This window comes from Panthera tigris, chromosome B2 (genome assembly GCF_018350195.1).
Source record: "Panthera tigris isolate Pti1 chromosome B2, P.tigris_Pti1_mat1.1, whole genome shotgun sequence".
Lineage (NCBI taxonomy): Eukaryota > Metazoa > Chordata > Mammalia > Carnivora > Felidae > Panthera > Panthera tigris.
The window spans coordinates 148,748,886-148,766,982 of NC_056664.1; the positions used below are offsets into that span (position 1 = coordinate 148,748,886).

Here is an 18,097-nt window from a genome sequence, read left to right on the forward strand (position 1 = left end):
ACCCTCCTCACCCCCGTCTGCCCTCGGAAAGCATCGGTGTCCCTCGTGGGTCCAGCATTGGTGCCGTCTGGTGGTCCAGGCTTGTTTAGGTGGTTTCTGCGTTTCCGCGAGGAGGCAGTGCCGCAGAGCCAGAGGCCGGGAGATCCCCCGCGGGGGTGCCCAGAGGCAGGTGCCCTGGGACCCTCACCGCCAGACTCCATCCCAGTTTTCCAGCTCAGAAGAGACAAGTGATGTGACTATGAGGGTCTCAGGGATGCTCATCTGCCCCAGTTTAAGGCACTGATGTGGTCTGCACGGCCCCGCTGGATCGATGGGCACCCCCACCCCCTTCACAATATGCCAACGGCCAGGGAGGCCCAGCCCCGAGCTGGGCTCCTGAGTCTGCTGGGCTCCTCCTCTTCTGAGGGGACGAGGGTCCCGAAGCCCGGGGCCCGTCCTCTGGGAGCAGCTGTGGGTGAACATGGTGGGGGGGGGGGCACATGAGGCGGAGGGTCCAGAAAGTTCCAGGAGGCCAGTGACCACTTTGGCAGCCCTCACTGGTGCCGAGAGCCGCTGCTCGGCTGTGTTCTTTGTTCAGTCTGGTCCTGACCGCGGAGGGATCCGAGTCCCCGTGGGTGTCTGGGACCCTTCCGTAACTTTCTCCTGAAGCAGATTCCACCCAACATCTGCTGTCCACCTGACTCAGGAGGCGTCGAGGCCTCAGGGGCCACTCCCGGCCTCAGTCTCCCTGCATCTCCCCATCTGACCGCCCTTCCGTTTTCACAGGCGATCTGCTCTGCAGGCAACCCCCGTGTCTGCCAGGTCCCCTTCTGAGCACCGCACCCCACGCTTGCCTCCAGCAAAGTCTCCCCCTGCTCCCCGGGGGCGCCCCTAACCCCCTCACCCCCCGGGATGATGACATCCACGCCACCTAGGCCTGTCCTGTCATCGACGGTCGGGGTAGGCCAGGGTCTTCCTTGGGTTTTCCACACAGAGGGCGAGAGAGAGAGAGAAGGAATTTCTTTCTGATGAAAGGAAGTGAGAGATTGAACCCGGGAGAACCACACAGGGAGGCGAGGGCGGTTGGGGGAGGAGTGAGCCCAGCCGGGCGCGGGCCGAGTCCGGCAGGAACAACCCGGCAGCCCGTCCCCCCGGCCTGAGGCCATCTCCCCGCGGTGCAAGCCGGGAACCCTCCCTCACCCCTCGGCTACCCCGCCTGGTGTCCTACTGCAAGGCCGTGACCGCTCACGGGGAGGTCACGGGGTACCCCGCCTGGGGACGTGGGCATCTCACCGGGGGTCGTGGGGACACAGCTTACCTCGCACTGTCCCTTCCTCGTGGGGTCCGCCTGCAGGGCAGCCAAGAGGCCCCACACAAGCCCCTCCAGTCTGCACAGTGCTCACGGGCGAACAAGGGGAGTCCACGCAGCAGACAAGAAGAGTCTGGAAGGTCAGGTTTTGAAGAGACCGCCGTGGGGCTCTGCCCTCTGTCTGCCCCTGTCCGCAAGGCTCCCCGCACGCCCACGAGGGCAGCCGGCCCGAGCTGAGTCTGCACGGCCTGCCCCCGGGGTCTGCCTCGCCCTGCCGGCCACCATGCCTCTGCGACCCGTTCGCACGTTACCCAGCAGCTTCCGGCTCAGGGGCCACTCTGCACCGGGAGGGCTGAGCAGGTGGGGGCCGCACTCCAGCCCAGTGTGACCGCTGTGTCCCGGGAGCACACTTCTCTCCTACTTCCCCCTTCCTTCCGGGAGATTCTCATGACTTCCTGCGTCCCCTGCGGCTGGCTTCTTCTAACCTCGAGTCAAAGGGAGATGGGATCCAGTTTTGAAATGGAGTAAGAACCTTCACCTCCAACTGCGGGGCGTTTCTAGCTCCCTAGAGATTTCTTGGAGTCAAAGAGCCCAGCGTCCCACAGGCTCCTTTAGTTAAATTCCCCTTCAGCTGCTCGTCTCCTGGTCCTTCGCTCGCAGTGACTCTTGGGTCTTTGTGTCCATTGGCATTGTCAGCTCCTATAGTGCCCAGTTTGGAGTATGAGGCACCCCCCCCGCCAAGCCCCAAACTCAACACCCTGTTTGGCTTGGGGTCCCTAGTGGGACTGCCTTCTTTCCCCTCCATGACTCCTGTGTTTGCCCCGGTGCCCTGGTGCGGTCCAGCTCCTTCGATCGTACTTTGCGAAGGAATAAGGAAAGGTACACATATCCCATTTCCCCGGAGGTGGAAACCCAAGGATTCTTTTAAGGGACTACCTCCTATCTCCTGGAGACGTCTCTGGACTTTGGGGCTTTGGCTCTTGTCCCCCAGAATACCGCGTCTCTGTTTTCGTTCCGTGTCCCTTACACAAGCGTGCACCTGATACAAACTCTGCACACATAGGCTTCCCGTCGCCTTTGCAAGTCTAACGTTAGCCCACTATTATTTCAGTTTAATTGGCCCGCATTTTGCCTTGACGAGCATACTGCCCGGATCGTGCGTGTTTTCCGGACAGCGGACCCGGGGCTGCAGAGGTTCACGTGCTCAAATGAAATCATCGTTCCTTAACGTTATGTGCTGCGCACGTCTCTGGGACGTTCATCCTCACGTCTGAGTTGTTGCTCAAGATGAAAGGGGGTATGAGATCTAATCTCTGGCTTTCGGGTGATGGTAGCCACATGGCTTGGTCTCGTTAGAGTGCGTCTCCATATGTGCGGAAGAGGCCCTTTCCTTGGTTTGCCAAATACTATAAAGTAGAAAGCTGAGATAGAAGACCAGGGCAATCTGGATGTGCTTACAGTCTTACGTGACTCCTTCAAATCTCTTCTGGAATAAGGCTGGGAGCAAATAAATGTGCTTATGCCTGAAACCAAGCAATGAGCGACATACGCAGTCCAGCCTCCGGGCTAACTGCTGGAACTTTCTTCTCCCCCTTTTTTCTGAACCATTCAGTTGGAACAGTAGGATTCTGTTAGGTGTTCAGAGGCCGCTGCGAGTGCCAACACCATAAGGAATCGTATGAGGGCACTGAGAGCAGTCACTTCCTTCCTTTGTCCCTCGGTGGCTGTATCACCCACTCTGTGTCCCCAGCCTCAATAGTTAATCCTTGCATATCTTAAGTATGGTTTGCTGTAACTTCTCTTTTTTATTGCGGTGAAATAAACATAACATAAAATTGACCATCAGTGACATCTAGCACATGATGTTGTGCAACCACCACCAGAACATTCCAGGAGGAACCCCGCTCCCACTCGCGGTCAGCGCCCCCGCGCCCCCACCCCGGGCCCTGCAACCACCAATCACGTTGTGTGTCTGGACTTGCCAACTCGGGATGCTTCCTGTAAATCGTATCTTACTACGTGTGGCGCTTCGTGTCTGGCTTTTTTCTCACTCAGCATGATGTTTTCAAGTAAATGCTGCGGCTTTTGTGTCTTAGGACTCTTCAGTGCTTTCTGATGTGGCAGGAGTGACAAGGCTAGATCTGGAAGGTTCCGAGGTCGCATGCTGGGATGGTAATCTATCAGTGACGGGGCCAACCACGAGGGGACACTCTCCAAATACGGCTGATGGATGACCCCAGTGGGGAGCAATGTGGTGCTATGTCTGATTTAGGACCCAGGACCTACACATAACAGTCACGTGGGTACCCTGGGGGAAGGTTTCCTGTAATTCGCCTCATACCGATGACTGATCATTAAGTTGACAAAAATAATTTTGAACATAAAATGGTGTATTCAGAAACAAAAAGTTAACCCTTAGCCTTTTTTGTACCGTTTTCACCTCAGAGTCCTTAAAAGATACGCTAATTATCTTTGGTTTTCGTGTTTCGGTAAATGCACAGTGTAATTGTGATAAAGCATTTCCAAGGACAGGGAAGAGGCTGTGTGGTATTTCCCCAAGAAATCGGAGCAAATACACCAGTTAGGTCATGTAATTCAATCATCATTTGCACATGTTCTACTTTGTCAGGGTTGCTATATTTCTTTTTTTTTTTTAATTTTTTTTTCAACGTTTTTTTTTATTATTTTTGGGACAGAGAGAGACAGAGCATGAACGGGGGAGGGGCAGAGAGAGAGGGAGACACAGAATCGGAAACAGGCTCCAGGCTCTGAGCCATCAGCCCAGAGCCTGACGCGGGGCTCGAACTCAGGGACCGCGAGATCGTGACCTGGCTGAAGTCGGACGCTTAACCGACTGCGCCACCCAGGCGCCCCAGGGTTGCTATATTTCTATTTACGCCCACATCGGTGGCCCCGGCGACGTGGTCAACGTGCTGAATGCAGAGGGGCAGGGGCCGAGCCATTGCTGTCCCCGGGCAAGGGAATCCTTGGTTTTCCAAAAGCCGTGTCACCTTCTCTTTGTTTCTTTTTCTGCCACGTGGGAGTGTTGTTTGTTCGTTCGTTTCTGGAACTCTTGGATTATTCTCCTGACATTTAATCTATTCCTGGAAGCTCCAAAAGTTGCTTCGTTGAAAGGAAAAATGAGAACAAAGTTCCCCTCTTGGAGATCTGGCACTTTGTTCTGGTCGGAGGCGACGCACGGGGCGATGCTTGTCCGGTGGGCGCACGCTTGGATGAGGGACACGAACGGAATGAGGCTTTGTGGGGCGTGTGTCTGCCCTTTAACTTTAGCTTGGTTTGGGGGGGGGGGTTCTCTTGTTGAAAGGAGAAGGTCTTTCTTCTTACTCTTCATTTCCCTAGGCTGGGAGGCACGTTTACTCTCGGGACATATCTTTACGGCTTTCTTCACTGCAGATTCCTCCTTAAACGGTCTGCCCGTGGCCGGAAAGAGGGACTCACGAGGAAGGGTTCTGCCCACGCGGTTGAGCCCACCGGCATCCAGCTCCGCGAGGGGGACCCCGCCGCTCCCCCGGGACCGCCACTACCCTCTGCCCTCCCGTGCCTCAGACCCTGCAAGTAAATCGGCTCAGCAGTGTCGTGGATGAGTCTTCTCTTCAGACACGTCCGCCGAACAATCCACGGACAGGGCAGGGCTGAAGTTGACCTCTAGCGGCCACGGTTTCAAGTTGTCACCAATCAAAATATCAAACCCAAAGAGCTCGAAGCAGTTGGCCGTGAAGGGGACCGAGGGAGCGATGGCGAGCCCCGTGAGAATAGCCACGTGGTGGATTTTCTGCCACAGAAGCAGGCCGTCCACGTCCCAGCTGCGAAGGTAAGAGAAGGACCGGCTGAGGGTCTACTTGTTGCCACGACCGATCACTTCTTTGATTTTCTCATACGAGGCCCCGGACTTGTTGATGCTGAGGTTGGTCAAGGGGGCATAACTGTTCTGCAGATTACTCAGGTCGAACTTCTCCGTGGCAAAGCGCGCTAACCCTTCCGGATACATGTAAATGGTCAAAGGCTTAAAGCCCGTGATACAGACGCAGATGCGGAGGTCAGGTTTACCTCTGCCCACGAGGAAAGGGTGGCAGGTATATTTCCGTACTATGTATGTATCATCAAAGTCTAAGTCTTTAATGTCACTGGAAATGATGATCCCCGTCCCGCGAGACGGCTCCACGGGCTTGCAGATCCGGGAGCTGTGCTTTGCGCCCGTCACGTGCTTCTCCCGCGAGTATTCAGCCATGAACTTGTTGTAGTCATGGGCATGACGAACGTCAGCGGGATGAACTCGTGCAGGGGGCCGCCGGACGTCCTCTTCCATGCGCTTCAGGTGCCTGGCCAGGCGGTCCTTCCGGTCCGCCTGGTGGTGCCCGGGTGGTGGTTCAGCCCTTGCCCCCGGCTTCACGCTGACGCGCTCAGTCATCCGGCAGGAGGAAGTCCCGCAATACAGGTTCCAGTCTTCGCTGTTCTGCCCTCCTTCGTCAAATTTGTCCCACCCTCGCTCCGGCAGGACGCTCTGCACCGCTTCCGGCATGGGGTCGTCCACAGGGAACCCCGGTGGCTTCGGGATGGCCCCCGAAGGTCTGCCTCCTGCCATCACATAAGGTTTTCTTTTCTAAAAACCGGTGATCAGAAAAGCGTTAGAGGGTGGACAGGGAGGTCGTGTCCTAGAGGAGCTTTTACGTAAAGGAGCCCGCATCCTACGGTCAGCTGTCCTGTCTGCCTTCCCTGACATCATTCACCAGATAACCTGCCCCCTGCACAGGTCCGCCCATCTCTGCTGCCCCTGCAGAAGCTGACGGGCCCCTCCCTGTGCGTTCTGTCGCTCCAGAGTTACCTGCCTACTGCCTCCTCTTAGTGACACGTTAAAACGTTGGCAGTCACAACGGTGACCTGAGGGTTACTCTGCCGTAGGCCTGTACCTTCAGTGAATCCTGTTGACCTGAAACATGGGCATTCTTTAGAAAAAGCAAATGTCAGGTTCTCTCCAGTTAGATGAATCTGAACATGCCAAAGAAAGGTGATGTGTGGGTGTTACGTGATTAGCAAGGGTCTTATCAGCCCGAGAAGCTTCGGGAACTTAGGCCGGACCCCTGTGGTGGCCACCAGCACCTGCCTCATATGCCCAGGGGTCAGAGGCCGTGTTCCTTCAAGTTCATGGTAACTTGCAAGGAAAATAGATAGGAAAAATTTGAGTTTTTAGAAATTCATTCTGCAAAAACAATGATTATGTGAAGATTGCGCCTCCCATTTTGCAAGACGCCCAGAAAGTGCATATTCGACATTTTCCTGAAATTTCAAAGACAGAAAATCAGATTGTTTTGGAGAAAATCAAAGCTGATGATGAGGCATGATGTTGTATTATGATCTAGGGTGGGTAGGTGGGGGGGGGTGGGGAGTAAAAAAGCCAAAGCCTCTTGGGGGAGATGTCGCTATTCCAAAATCCTAAAACAAGGATTTAGTGCTCATCAAAACTGCCACATTCAGGCAATTCTGACTTATTTCTTTGATGATGTTAGCATTGTTCGTGCATAACTTACCCTATAGCGTGACATAACTTATTTGGTGGAAATCCTGTGGCGTTTGAGAGGCTCTGATTGATGCCCAAGGAGTAACTCTGACAGGTGAAGCCAGTCTGGCCGGAGGGAAAGTGGGCGGGGAGGAGGGAGGAGGTCGAACTTGTCACCCACCTGCTTCTCCAGATTTGAAATTGGGAAGAGTCGGGGAGCGGCGAAGGAGTCTCCTTGTTTTCTGAGGCCAGCAGCTGAGTATGGTAGGCTCTGATCGGAGGCTGCTGAGGGCTGGGACAGTGGCTCCGAAAGAGGGTCCAGAAGCGCTGTGAACACAAGCCGTGTCAACACGTGACCTCGCGTTTGTCGGTGTTGTTACCGCTTTGGCGAGGAGGGGCCCCCGGGAGCTACAGCCCCAGCGTGGCTGTTAAGAAATTCAATCTTTGCAATTTACAGCACTGTTTTCAAGCTATGGTCAATGATATTAACATGTTATAGTAGTGTGTGTGTGTGTGTGTGTGTGTGTGTAAGGGGGAAGATCAAAAATAGTTATGGAAGCTGGATCAAACACAGTTAAAAACGTCCCTTCTCTTGGGGCACCTGGGTGGCTCAGTTAGTTGAGTGTCTGACTCTTGAATCAGCTCAGGTCATGATCCCAGGTCGGGGGATCGAGCCCCGTGCTGGTCTCTGTGCGGGGCGTGGAGCCTGCTTAAGATTCTGTCCTGGGGCCCCTGGGGGGCTCAGTCAGTTAAGCGTCCGACTTCGGCTCAGGTCGTGATCTCAGAGTTCATGAGACCGTGCCCTATGCCGTCAGCAAGGAGCCCACTTGGACTCCCTCTCTCCCCCCTACCCTGCCTGTGCCTGTGCTCTCCCCCTCTCCCTCTCTCTCAAAATAAATTTTAAAAAAAGTTTAGTCTCTTCCCAGCTCCAGGACACATGCCATCTTTCCCAAACTTAGTTGATCATGGAACCCTCCTAAAATTTGTGTCACATTAGTTACCATTTCACAAAAGCAGCGTGGGAAATATTGAGTCAGGCAAACCTGATGGGATGCGGTCCCATTCCTGGCAACCTCCACCTTCCCAGCCTGGGAAATAAACCTCTCGGGAAAGGACAGCGTGGCCTTCTGGGGGGCGCCTGGCTCCGTCGGGAACCAGCACGCGGTGGCTCGGGCCCGGCCTTCTCCGGCTCCACAGGTCAGCGGACGAGAACAGACCCAGGAAATGCCATCTTGAGGCCGGCCGGCAAACCTGGGCTTCCCGGAACCAAGAAAGCCGATCAATCATCCTCTGGAGACGTGAAGCGTATTGTCTGATGAGACTCTGGCTGTTCACTGGGACGCTTGTGCAACACCCACTGGGCCCGTGTCAGCTGAGTGTCCACTTGCCTGTGAAAATTCGTTGAGAAACCAAATGCGTAATTAAGAGTTTTTTCTGCTCAATACAAGGTCTGGAGCCACCGAAGTGTCTTTCGTCCAGCCTCTTTCAGACGGACGGACAGACGCTGCGGACAGCACACGGTTCCGTCTGACGAAGAAACGCACGTGGGAGGGGACAGGCGTCGTGATTAAAAACTGGTTGGGGACAAATTCGGAAGCCCTCCGTAGGACGGGGGAGGCGACGCGGGCAGTGAGGACTGGGTGGGGGGAGCCTGCAGAGGTACGCCGTCCGGCCCGGGGGGCGTCATGGGGCACGTCCCCAGTCGCTCGGCTCTCGCCTCCCACGCCTGTAGAGGACGAAGTGCTCATCTTAAGGCGAGCGCGGCCGTTCCCGTGAGTGTAGGTGTGGGCCGCAGGCCACCTGCTGGAGGGGACCAGGACACAGCCTCTTTGCGTGCTCACGGGCGCTGGAGCCACATGCCCCCCCCCCCCCTTCTGGAGCAGGGTGGCCCAGCCATCGGTCACACCATCCTCTCATCTCAGAGGTGGTTTCCTTGCGGCTGAGAGTGAAGCTGTCCATGGAGATTTTCATAATAGCCTAGTTTCTCCCTTGGTCTGAGCCTCATCTCTAGGAGGGAGGACGGTGAGGAGGTCACACCGCTCATGGCCACGGCAGGATGAGCCACGGGTGGGCTCCAGCTCCAGGTGTGGCCATGTGGTCCGTGGACATGGGAAGAGCACCCGTGAAATGCACATGTGGTTCCCCTCTGTATGGTGTCCAAAGGTTGACCTCCTGCTGATGAAGGAGGAGATGAGGGGGGAACAGAGAGGGGAGGTGGAGGGAGAGGTGAGGGAGGAGGTGAGGGAGGAGGGGAGGGAGGAGGGGAAGGGAGGAGGGGAGGGAGGAGGGGAGGGAGGAGGGGAGGGAGGAGGGGAAGGGAGGAGGGGAGGGAGGAGGGGAGGGAGGAGGGGAAGGGAGGAGGGGAGGGAGGAGGGGAGGGAGGAGGGGAGGGAGGAGGGGAGGGAGGAGGGGAAGGGAGGAGGGGAGGGAGGAAGGGAGGGAGGAGGGGAAGGGAGGAGGGGAGGGAGGAGGGGAGGGAAGAGAGAAGTGAGGAGACATGAGGGAAGAGGTGAAGGAGGAGGTGAGGGAGGAGGGGAGGGAGGAGGGGAGGGAGGAGGGGAAGGGAGAGGTGAGGGAGGAGGGGAGGGAGGAGGGGAAGAGAGGAGGGGAGAGAGGAGGGGAAGAGATGAGGGGAAGGGAGGAGGGGAAGGGAGGAAGGGAAGGGAGGAGGGGAGGGAGGAGGAGAAAGGAGGAGGGGAGGGAGGAGGAGAAGGGAGGAGACATGAGGGAAGAGGTGAGGGAGGAGGTGAGGGAGGAGGGAGGGAGGAGGGGAAGGGAGAGGTGAGGGAGGAGGGAGGGAGGAGGGGAAGGGGGGAGGGGAGGGAGGAGGGGAAGGGAGGAGAGGAAAGGAGAGGGGAGGGAAGAGGTAAGGGAGGAAGGAGGGAGGAGGGGAAGGGAGAGGTGAGGGAGGAGGGGAGGGAGGAGGGGAAGGGAGAGGTGAGGGAGGAGGGGAGGGAGGAGGGGAAGGGAGGAGGGGAGGGAGGAGGGGAAAGGAGGAAGGGAAGGGAGGAGGGGAGGGAGGAGGGGAGGAGACATGAGGGAAGAGGTGAAGGAGGAGGTGAGGGAGAAGGGGAGGGGAAGGGAGAGGGGAGGGGGGAGGGGAGGAAGGAGGGGAAGGGAGGAGAGGAAGGGAGAGGGGAGGGGAGGGGTGAGGGAGGAAAGAGGGAGGAGGGGAAGGGAGGGGTGAAGGAGGAGGGGAGGGAGGAGGGGAAGGGAGGAGAGGAAGGGAGAGGGGAAGGGAGAGGTGAGGGAGGAGGGGAGGGAGGAGGGGAAGAGAGGAGGGGAGAGAGGAGGGGAAGGGAGGAGACATGAGGGAGGAGACATGAGGTGAAGGAGGAGGTGAAGGAGGAGGGGAGGGGAAGGGAGAGGGGAGGGGGGAGGGGAGGAAGGAGGGGGAGGGAGGAGGGGAGGGAGCATCAAAGTCCCGCAGAGGGTTAGCGGTGCCCCCTCCTCGCGGTGATCTGTGTAAACTGGGTGGTGGGTCCCAGGTGTCCCTGTTCCTTCAGAGGTTTTTGAAAGATCACATATTCTGTGACCTTGTTAAGAGGAGGCTCCGATGGTCCGAGAGGGGTCAGGGCCCGGGAGGTTCTGGATGGAGGTGGAGAGGCCCTGCAGAGGAGAGGGGGAGCGAGGGCCCCTGGAGGGGGGCTGCGCGTCACGCGGGGGTCAGACTGTTTACCGCCGAGGCAGCCTCGCCTGCGTCCGCGTGGTAAGGAGACGATGCGGGTTATTTGACCACAGTCTGCGCGCTCCCGCTGCTGTCCTGGCCGTGAACACAGGGCGGGCTCACACCGCGAGCCGAGCCGGGACGACGCCCACTGTGCGCGGGGTCCCCCACCTGCGTTCTGCCCCGGGAGCGGATCTGCTGGGGCTGCAGGCGACCCCGTCCGCTCCACTGCGTGTCGGCGCTCCGCGTCTGCCACGGTGGCTGTCCCTGTCCCCGCCCCCGGGGTCCCTGCTGCCTGCACTTCCCCGGGGGCTGCGGGCCAGCACGACTGTGGAAATGGCCATTCGCCCGCCTCACCCAGCGAAATAGGAGTTTTTGAGGTCAGGGCTGTCTTTTTAATCCCTGTTCCTGCACTGGGTGCCCTGTATGTTTGTGGAACAAATGAATGAACCAGCAGCCCAGTGTGGGGTCGGTACAGGGGAGAGCAGGGGGGGGGGGTATAGTTTTTCCTGTAATGAGGGGAATACACATTTCATACATTTTCGATCCATGTCAGCCATGATTCCTACTCCGTTGCTCATTTCCGCCCCAAATTTCCTCTCTCTTTTTATAAACTCCCATTTATCTGGGTCAGGATCCAAGAGATTTATGGCTAACTTCAGCTTCTCAGTCTTGAGCCCAAACTTTAGTGGCAAATTCTATTCACAATTAAAATAGACATCACCATACCTGACCTTTTACCAGATACACACTAGGCCTTTCTACCTTTACTACGAGTGCTCAAATCAGCGACTGATTGGTTTAAATCATATAAAACATGTAATAAACTGTATGTTTATTTGGACGTTTGCACTCAGAACGGTGACACGTAAGGGGTCCTCGTGGGAACTGAAACGATCGCAATTATAACGAAATTAATGAAAGACACGAATAACTTCTATGATCAGAGCAGCCCGCACAGGCATCGAGCCCTGGCTATTTCCCGAAGGCATCACTTTATGTTCACTGATGCTCATAATACATAATTGCGATATTAAGATGGGCTCACTGTACTAAGACTTAAGAGGCAAGCAAAGTATCGTGTAATGTGATAAAAACATCACACGCAAATACACATATACATTATAACGTGAAACTATGACACGAAATTGTTAATTATTTAAGGGCATTTGCCATTCAGCCAGGGCAGGAGCCGAGACACCGGTCAACTTAACCCTGGCAGTTCTGAACTGAGCAATAGCCTGGGCGAAGAGCTCTCAGGGCCCACGGGCTTTATTCTGAAAAGAAGGCGGTAAACATTCTCGCTGAACTCGAAAACACTTTATTGGGAACCACGGTTCTCAGCGTCCCTGGGCAGTCACACTGATTGGCCCAGGAACGTATCAAGGTAGCAGTAATTACTAATCACGTGCGAACTCCACAAGGTCACTGCGGGGAAATTATGACGTATATGTGTATATTGACAGAGTCGCCATCTCCCGCTTGCATTTCCGCGTGCCCTGTCGCGTGGGAGGCTACGCTTTTCAGGTGCGGCCCGTGGGAGGGGCTCTGTGAGGCGGGCACGTCCCTGACAGGGGGACGGCCACAGACCTACAGACCCTGCAGGCGAGTGAGGCTTGGTGGCTAGAGCCCTCTCTGGCCCTCCGAGAGGAAGGTCGGCCTCCACATAAAAACTTCCAGAAGGAAACTGGAGCACGCAGACCTACTCCCCAAGCCGCCCGGGAGAGGGGCACCCGGGAGAGGGGCACCCGCCCAGAAGGTGAAGGCCACGTGCTTGTATCTCTGCTAGGAGAGCGCGAGTCCGTTACCGTGAACGTGGCTGGAACTCTCGTAGGGGCAGAGCGAGCCCGCGTGTGCACGGAAAACACCAACATGCATCAAAACATCATCACCGTTGAACCACCGCGTGTGGAGCGGGAACGAGCCAAGGCGGGGCCGACCTGGTCACGTGCAACCAGGGACACACATCGCAGAGCGGGCCCAGGTCTCGCGTCCTCCTCGGCAGAAACCCGGCCGATGTAATCAGGGCAGAGGCCGCGCCTGAGAAGCAGCAGCAACCTGAACTTCAGAAGCCGACTTCAAGCGTGTGATTAGGTCATTGTTATAATTACGGGGTTTTATGATCTCTTGGAGTCTGGTTCAGCCCTGGCCACGCTCTCTCCTGGCTTGCGGAGGGACAGGGCTTCTTTTCCCACACCTTGATGACATTCCTGGGCACACGGGGCCCGCTGGGAGGGAAGCGGGCCAAACACAACTGTTGCCCCCACTGTGGGAACAATGAACCCTCAGAATGGCCCCTGGGATCCCTGCTTCTCCCAGAAGACTCATTCCGGAGCCGGAATTTGTGGGAGGGGACGGCCCCCAGCCTCCGCAGCCCCTCAGACTGCTGAGTCCCACGTTGGTCCTTCCAAAACGGGACCTTGAAGAAGAATCAGGAGGGAGCCCATTGTGTCTATGCACACTGCGTTTGGAGCTCATTCACCGTGTGAGGGACAAACCACCCCCAGCTACCTTCCGTTTGAACCGGACCCGGCTGTAGTACGAAACCATGTGATTGAATGCCATGAATTTCTGTCGTCTTTGAACTGAGAGAGGAAATATTTGGGGGTCGAGGAGAGGGACCCTTCTTGGGTGACCCTGAAATCAGACGCTGCAAAAGCAAACACAGACCCCACCGAGGCAGAGAACCGGTTTCTGTCCACGTCCTTTGGTCTCGGCTTTCGGAACCTCAACGATTAATTTCGAAAGCCTCTGCCCCACCTTCGTTTGGAATTACTGGAGATTTACCACACGCAGCCTGTGTGCTCATGTGTCCTGAGTGAAAACAGGGTGTCATCAACTTTTTTTACTATCCACACGGCCTTGCCTCTGGCCATACTCGGAACAGTAAAAACACACCGCCCTGTCGTGGATCAAAGAGTCACGCACACGACAGAAACTTCACACTGCTTCGCGCAGCGATTTTCAGATTTAGAGGCGAGTTGTTCAGACATGCAAGGCACTCCGTTTTTATCAACTAGGAGCGAACAGCGACTGTAGACTCCTGTGTCATTCTACGTGGGCGAAGCCACTTGGTGGCTGACCGTCCCCCTCAACCACCCCCCCCCTTTTTTTTTAAATAAGTTGTTATTAACTTAAAATCAGAACAGTTTTTAATTCTTCTAAATCAGTGCCCGGGCACAACTTTTTATACTGGTGATAGGTTTTGTTTTATCATTAAAGCCTTCAGTTCCCTGGGGGTGAGGCCACACCCGACTCCGCCCGAGGCTTGCATCCAGTGGACCGGAACTGACTTGACGTGAAAATGTCCAGTGTCCCGGGACCGGGGAGCTACATTTGCCGCTTTGCAAACTGCGTATGGAAAGGCAGTGGGTTTTTTTTTTCCCCCCACTGGAAAGCCTTTGAGATATCAGATCTACGTCTGAAGGCCACACTTCTTAGCATGGCATTCAAGGCCTTCGTATGAGTCTTCAGCCGCTGTTCAGCCCGACGCCACTCCCCGCCCGGACTTCCCAACCCCGCCTGGCAGGGTCAGGAGCCGGGTGTCTGACCCAAGCCCTAGCTGTGGCCTCAGGGCACCCCGACTTGGTGGCCCTGAGCCCCGCCTTCTCTCCTCGCCTGCCCTCCCTTGCTCCCCTCCTCTGGGGCCCACACCCTCCACACCTACCTTGGGGAAAACTGCTCCCTCTGCATCCAGCCGTCTGTGTGCCAGGAGATCCGTGCTCTGCCCCGAGGCCTTGGCGTCCGTCCATCGGGTCTAGGAGAGCACGGGCTGCTCGGTGTGTTCCGGGGGGAGCGCCCCCACTCACTATGGGGTGCCGTCGAGCTCTCCCTCTGCCCACGTGTCACAGGATGTTCTCTGGCCTCGAGCACAAAAGCGTGTCGTCAAGCGATACAACCCAGGTGGGCGGGATGCTTGTCCTCCTAAGTCCACCAGGTCTGAGCGCGGTGGCCCCGCTGGTCCGAGAGCACACGGCCCCCTGAGCCGTCGGGGAGGGGTGCGTCCCGGGACAGAGGCACGCGCTGGGGCCCCCTCCGGCTCCCGGGGTGACTTCCGTACGCTCGTCCCCGAGCCCGGCCCTGCTTGCAAGTGGGTGTGCGGTCAGCCTTCGGCAGCTGCAGAGCCCAGTCGACGGGGCAGAACTGGAAGCTTCCTCGCTGGTCCCTCCGTGATGCGAGCCTGCTCGCCTCACAAAGGGGGGCACACATCGCCGCAGGGCCTGAGGGACCAGGCCCCATCCAGGTATGGACCTGGGGCTCCTCTGCACGTCCCCCCCTCCTCCGGAGGACTGTCTTCTTTCTGTGGGGACCACACTCAGCTCAGAGCCCAGTGGCCCCATCAGCCACACACCTGAGGACACAGAGAGGCTCAGGGCAGCTGACAGACGGACGAGAAGAGGCAGGCAGGCTCCTCTGGGGGCCGTCCTGGGACCTTCTTGTACTTCACCCAGGTGGGACCTCAAAATAGACCATTTCCACATAAGAACAGTTGAGTTTCCAAAATGAATCGTTATTGTTTCTTTATATATATATATATATATATATATATATATATGGAGGTTTATTCATTGTGAGAGAGAAACAGAGACAGAGCATGAGCAGGGGAGGGGGAGAGAGAGAGGGAAACACAGAATTGGAAGCAGGCTCCGGGCTCCGAGCTGTCAGCCCAGAACCCGACACGGGGCTTGAACTCACGAACCGTGAGATCATGACCTGAGCTGAAGTCGACCCCCAACGGACTGAGCCCCCCAGGCGCCCCTGAATCTTTATCGTTTCTGTAAGTCAAGTTTACACCTGAGACCTCAGTTGGCCCTGTCCTTCCCTGGCTGTGTGCTGCCTCCACACCCTCGTTCTGTCCCCCAGGCCCCGAGCACCACACCTGTGGACTTTGGGACACACCCCGGGCAGAATCCGCCCTGCATTTGTATATGAGGTGCCTCCCCATAGGATCTTTGAACTCAGTTCACTCAGGCTTCAGCATCTTATTACTCTGTTGATGAATGTTTAATGTTTCGATGCCAACTATTTAATTACAGACACTGTTATACCCTTTCAGGACCAATAAATTGCTTCACATGATATATAAAACTGCACAGCACAACAGAGCCCTGGCTAAGCTGTCCCAGGGGAAGGGAAACACTGCGGATTTCCTAATTAGCAAACCAAGAACAAAAGCAATTCATCGTACGTGGCCCAGAAGGCATTTTTCTTTCTGGGTTTGATGTGTTCATTCGTTGTTAATTATTTATCGTTACCCTGCAGCCGTACGTGCTGGGAAGTGGTGTAGAAACCAAGAGTCATTGAGTCTTTCCCCCGACCGTCTTCCCTAGCACCAGATTAAGGTGGGTTTGGTGATGATTTTGAGTCAGGGGCAGAGACAGGGCTGGCCATCCAGACACAAGGAAGGATATCTGGGCCAAAATCGTCTACGCATCCTGAATTTGTTGAATAGTGTACAATTTTCCCCTTCGATTAGAGACATTTGGGTGAGTTTCCCAGCTGTCTGCTCTCTGGGGAAGGTGGCATACAGTCACCTCTCACAAAAGAGACTCTAAGGGCACATGAGCAGAAGAAGGTGGGGTGCACACTTACCAGGTGAAACGTGTTGGCTTCGTCCAAAGTGAGCGCCGAGAGCGAGCGCATTTCCCCGAACTGCTTCTTCGCAGGTTCTTCTCCAGATTTCTCGGTGGGCTCAGTTCTCCCTTGACTTGTGCCCATGGGATCCTGTCCTCCTCAGACACGGAAAGGCTTAAGGAAGCCTGGGGGCCTCCCAGGAGCTGACCACACGGACTTTGGATCTTGTGGCTAGAGAACTGGCCGGGAGGCAAACGGGCCACCGCTGCGTTGCTCAGGGACCACTAACACCGCTGCCCCAGGCTGACGCCGATGCCCTCGGGGGCCCGCTGGTCACAGCCCCGGGGCCTCCCTGGTCACAGCTCCGGGGCCTCCCCATGCGGGAGCCAACACCCTTGGGGCTCGCTGATCACAGCTCCGGGGCCTCCCCGGTGTGTGCTGTTCATGACAGTCTCGCCTCACCTTCAAGGGTGAGCGGTCCTCACACTGGGACACACTTACCTGCTCTGACAGGATCCAGAGGAAGTTAGGTTCATTATGATGCTTAAATCTAGAACTTTGGTGGAGTCCAAGGAAACAGGGAACCGGTAAGTAGAATTTTCACTTTTTTTTTTATACCTCAATCCCACCTCCCTCAAGTGAGCATCAAACTCAAACCCCAGGTGGTTGATGGAAAGAGACTCTTCTCTACCACCTACCAGGCCCAAGGGAGAGACGTGTGAGAAACCACATGGTCTCTGGGAGCCTAGAAATCTTTCCTGCCTTCGAAACATCTTCCCAACCAACAACCAAGCCCTTGACATTTGCCAGCTAACATTCACTGAAAAGTCTACCTAGCACAGCACCCGGTTCATTGGAAGGATGGAGAATGGGCTTTTTCTGGTTACCATGACCTCCTCAGTACTTCTTGAAGGACGTTTACAAACATGAAACTTCTGCAACAAAAACTTAATCAAGAGAGAAATACATGTAATTAAGTACAAGAAAAGAATCCATGGTGTGACAATTGCTGCCCTTGAAGGAAGTGATAGAATGTTGCAGGTGTCCGTTTCCTGGTCTGGGTGTTGGCCGTATGGATGTTTTCAGGTCGTAGAATTTTATCAAGCTGTACTTGTGTGATGGTACATTTCCTGTATTTTACATTGTCTTTGTTTTACAAGTCAGTAAAACGTTCCAAAAAAAATTAAGGGCATATATCTCTGTTGACGAGTAGCATTTGGAGTTACCCTCCTCACTTACCTTTTAGTGGAAAAACAGCCAAGAGTTAAGAAATCAAGTTCTATCCCATTTCTTCAATTAACCAACTCTTTGACCCAGGACAAGTCATTAGAGGCATTAACCTTGCTGATTATTCTTGCTTTTTTTCATCATTACCACACGAGGGATGCGAACTAGAATAATCTTAATGCCCTGTCCTTCCCAACCCCCAATATTACAGTCCTGCAATGATCCTTCACCCCCTCCCATATCGGGCTCTAGCCACTGCCTCGTTTCCCAAGAAACCTCCTGGGAAGGGCTGGGAATCCTTCCTGTCTCCACTTCTCTACTCTTTCTAAGCCACTTGGTTCAAGTCTTCATCCCCAAGACTCCCACTGAGTGGCTCTGCCTTCGCACAGGTGATGCCATTTTGCCAAATCAATGATCTGTCCTCTACTGTATCTGCCCAACACACCCCAGCAGTTGACAAGAGAGCTGAGCGTCTTTGGGACCTGTCACTAACTGGGCTCTGCCATGTCAGTCTCTTGGGGGCACTCATTTGTCCCCACGGTCACTTCCCTTCTGGTCCCTCCTCCTCACCCTGGCCTCTGAAGACGGAAGGGTGCAGGGAGTGAGACCGTAGGGCTTTGCTCTGCTCCAGGACCGCTCACTCGGCTGGTCTCCTTCTGCACCATGGCTTTAACATCCTCTCTCTAGGCTGATGTCCCGGTCTCTCTGTCCCTAGGACACCCCCACATTCCAGCCCCAGACGTCTCACCGTTGCCCACCAGAGCCACGTGGATGTCTGAGAGCTTCACGTGTCATGTGCTCAACACCAAGCTCTTGATTTTCTCCT

At 55.7% G+C, this 18,097-nt stretch overlaps 1 protein-coding gene across 4 annotated transcripts; it reads right to left on the reverse strand.

Annotated features, from left to right (window-relative positions):
• Positions 1 to 4,093: 4,093 nt before the first annotated feature.
• TTLL2 (tubulin tyrosine ligase like 2) lies at positions 4,094 to 16,535 on the reverse strand. 4 transcript variants are annotated; one of them, XM_042987532.1, is made up of 6 exons: positions 16,507 to 16,535; positions 16,063 to 16,283; positions 7,847 to 8,191; positions 6,985 to 7,130; positions 6,132 to 6,236; positions 4,094 to 5,909 (listed from the first exon to the last, which is right to left on the reverse strand). In XM_042987532.1, exon 6 carries the CDS (start codon positions 5,889 to 5,891, stop codon positions 5,145 to 5,147), a length of 747 nt encoding a protein of 248 aa, XP_042843466.1. In that variant the 5' UTR covers positions 5,892 to 5,909; positions 6,132 to 6,236; positions 6,985 to 7,130; positions 7,847 to 8,191; positions 16,063 to 16,283; positions 16,507 to 16,535; the 3' UTR covers positions 4,094 to 5,144. The 4 variants fall into 4 exon arrangements, with proteins under 4 accessions (XP_042843466.1, XP_042843468.1, XP_042843467.1 ...); XM_042987534.1 differs by having other exon boundaries at positions 7,805 to 8,191; positions 16,063 to 16,528; XM_042987533.1 differs by lacking the exons at positions 16,063 to 16,283; positions 16,507 to 16,535 and adding an exon at positions 14,138 to 14,740.
• Positions 16,536 to 18,097: the final 1,562 nt, after the last annotated feature.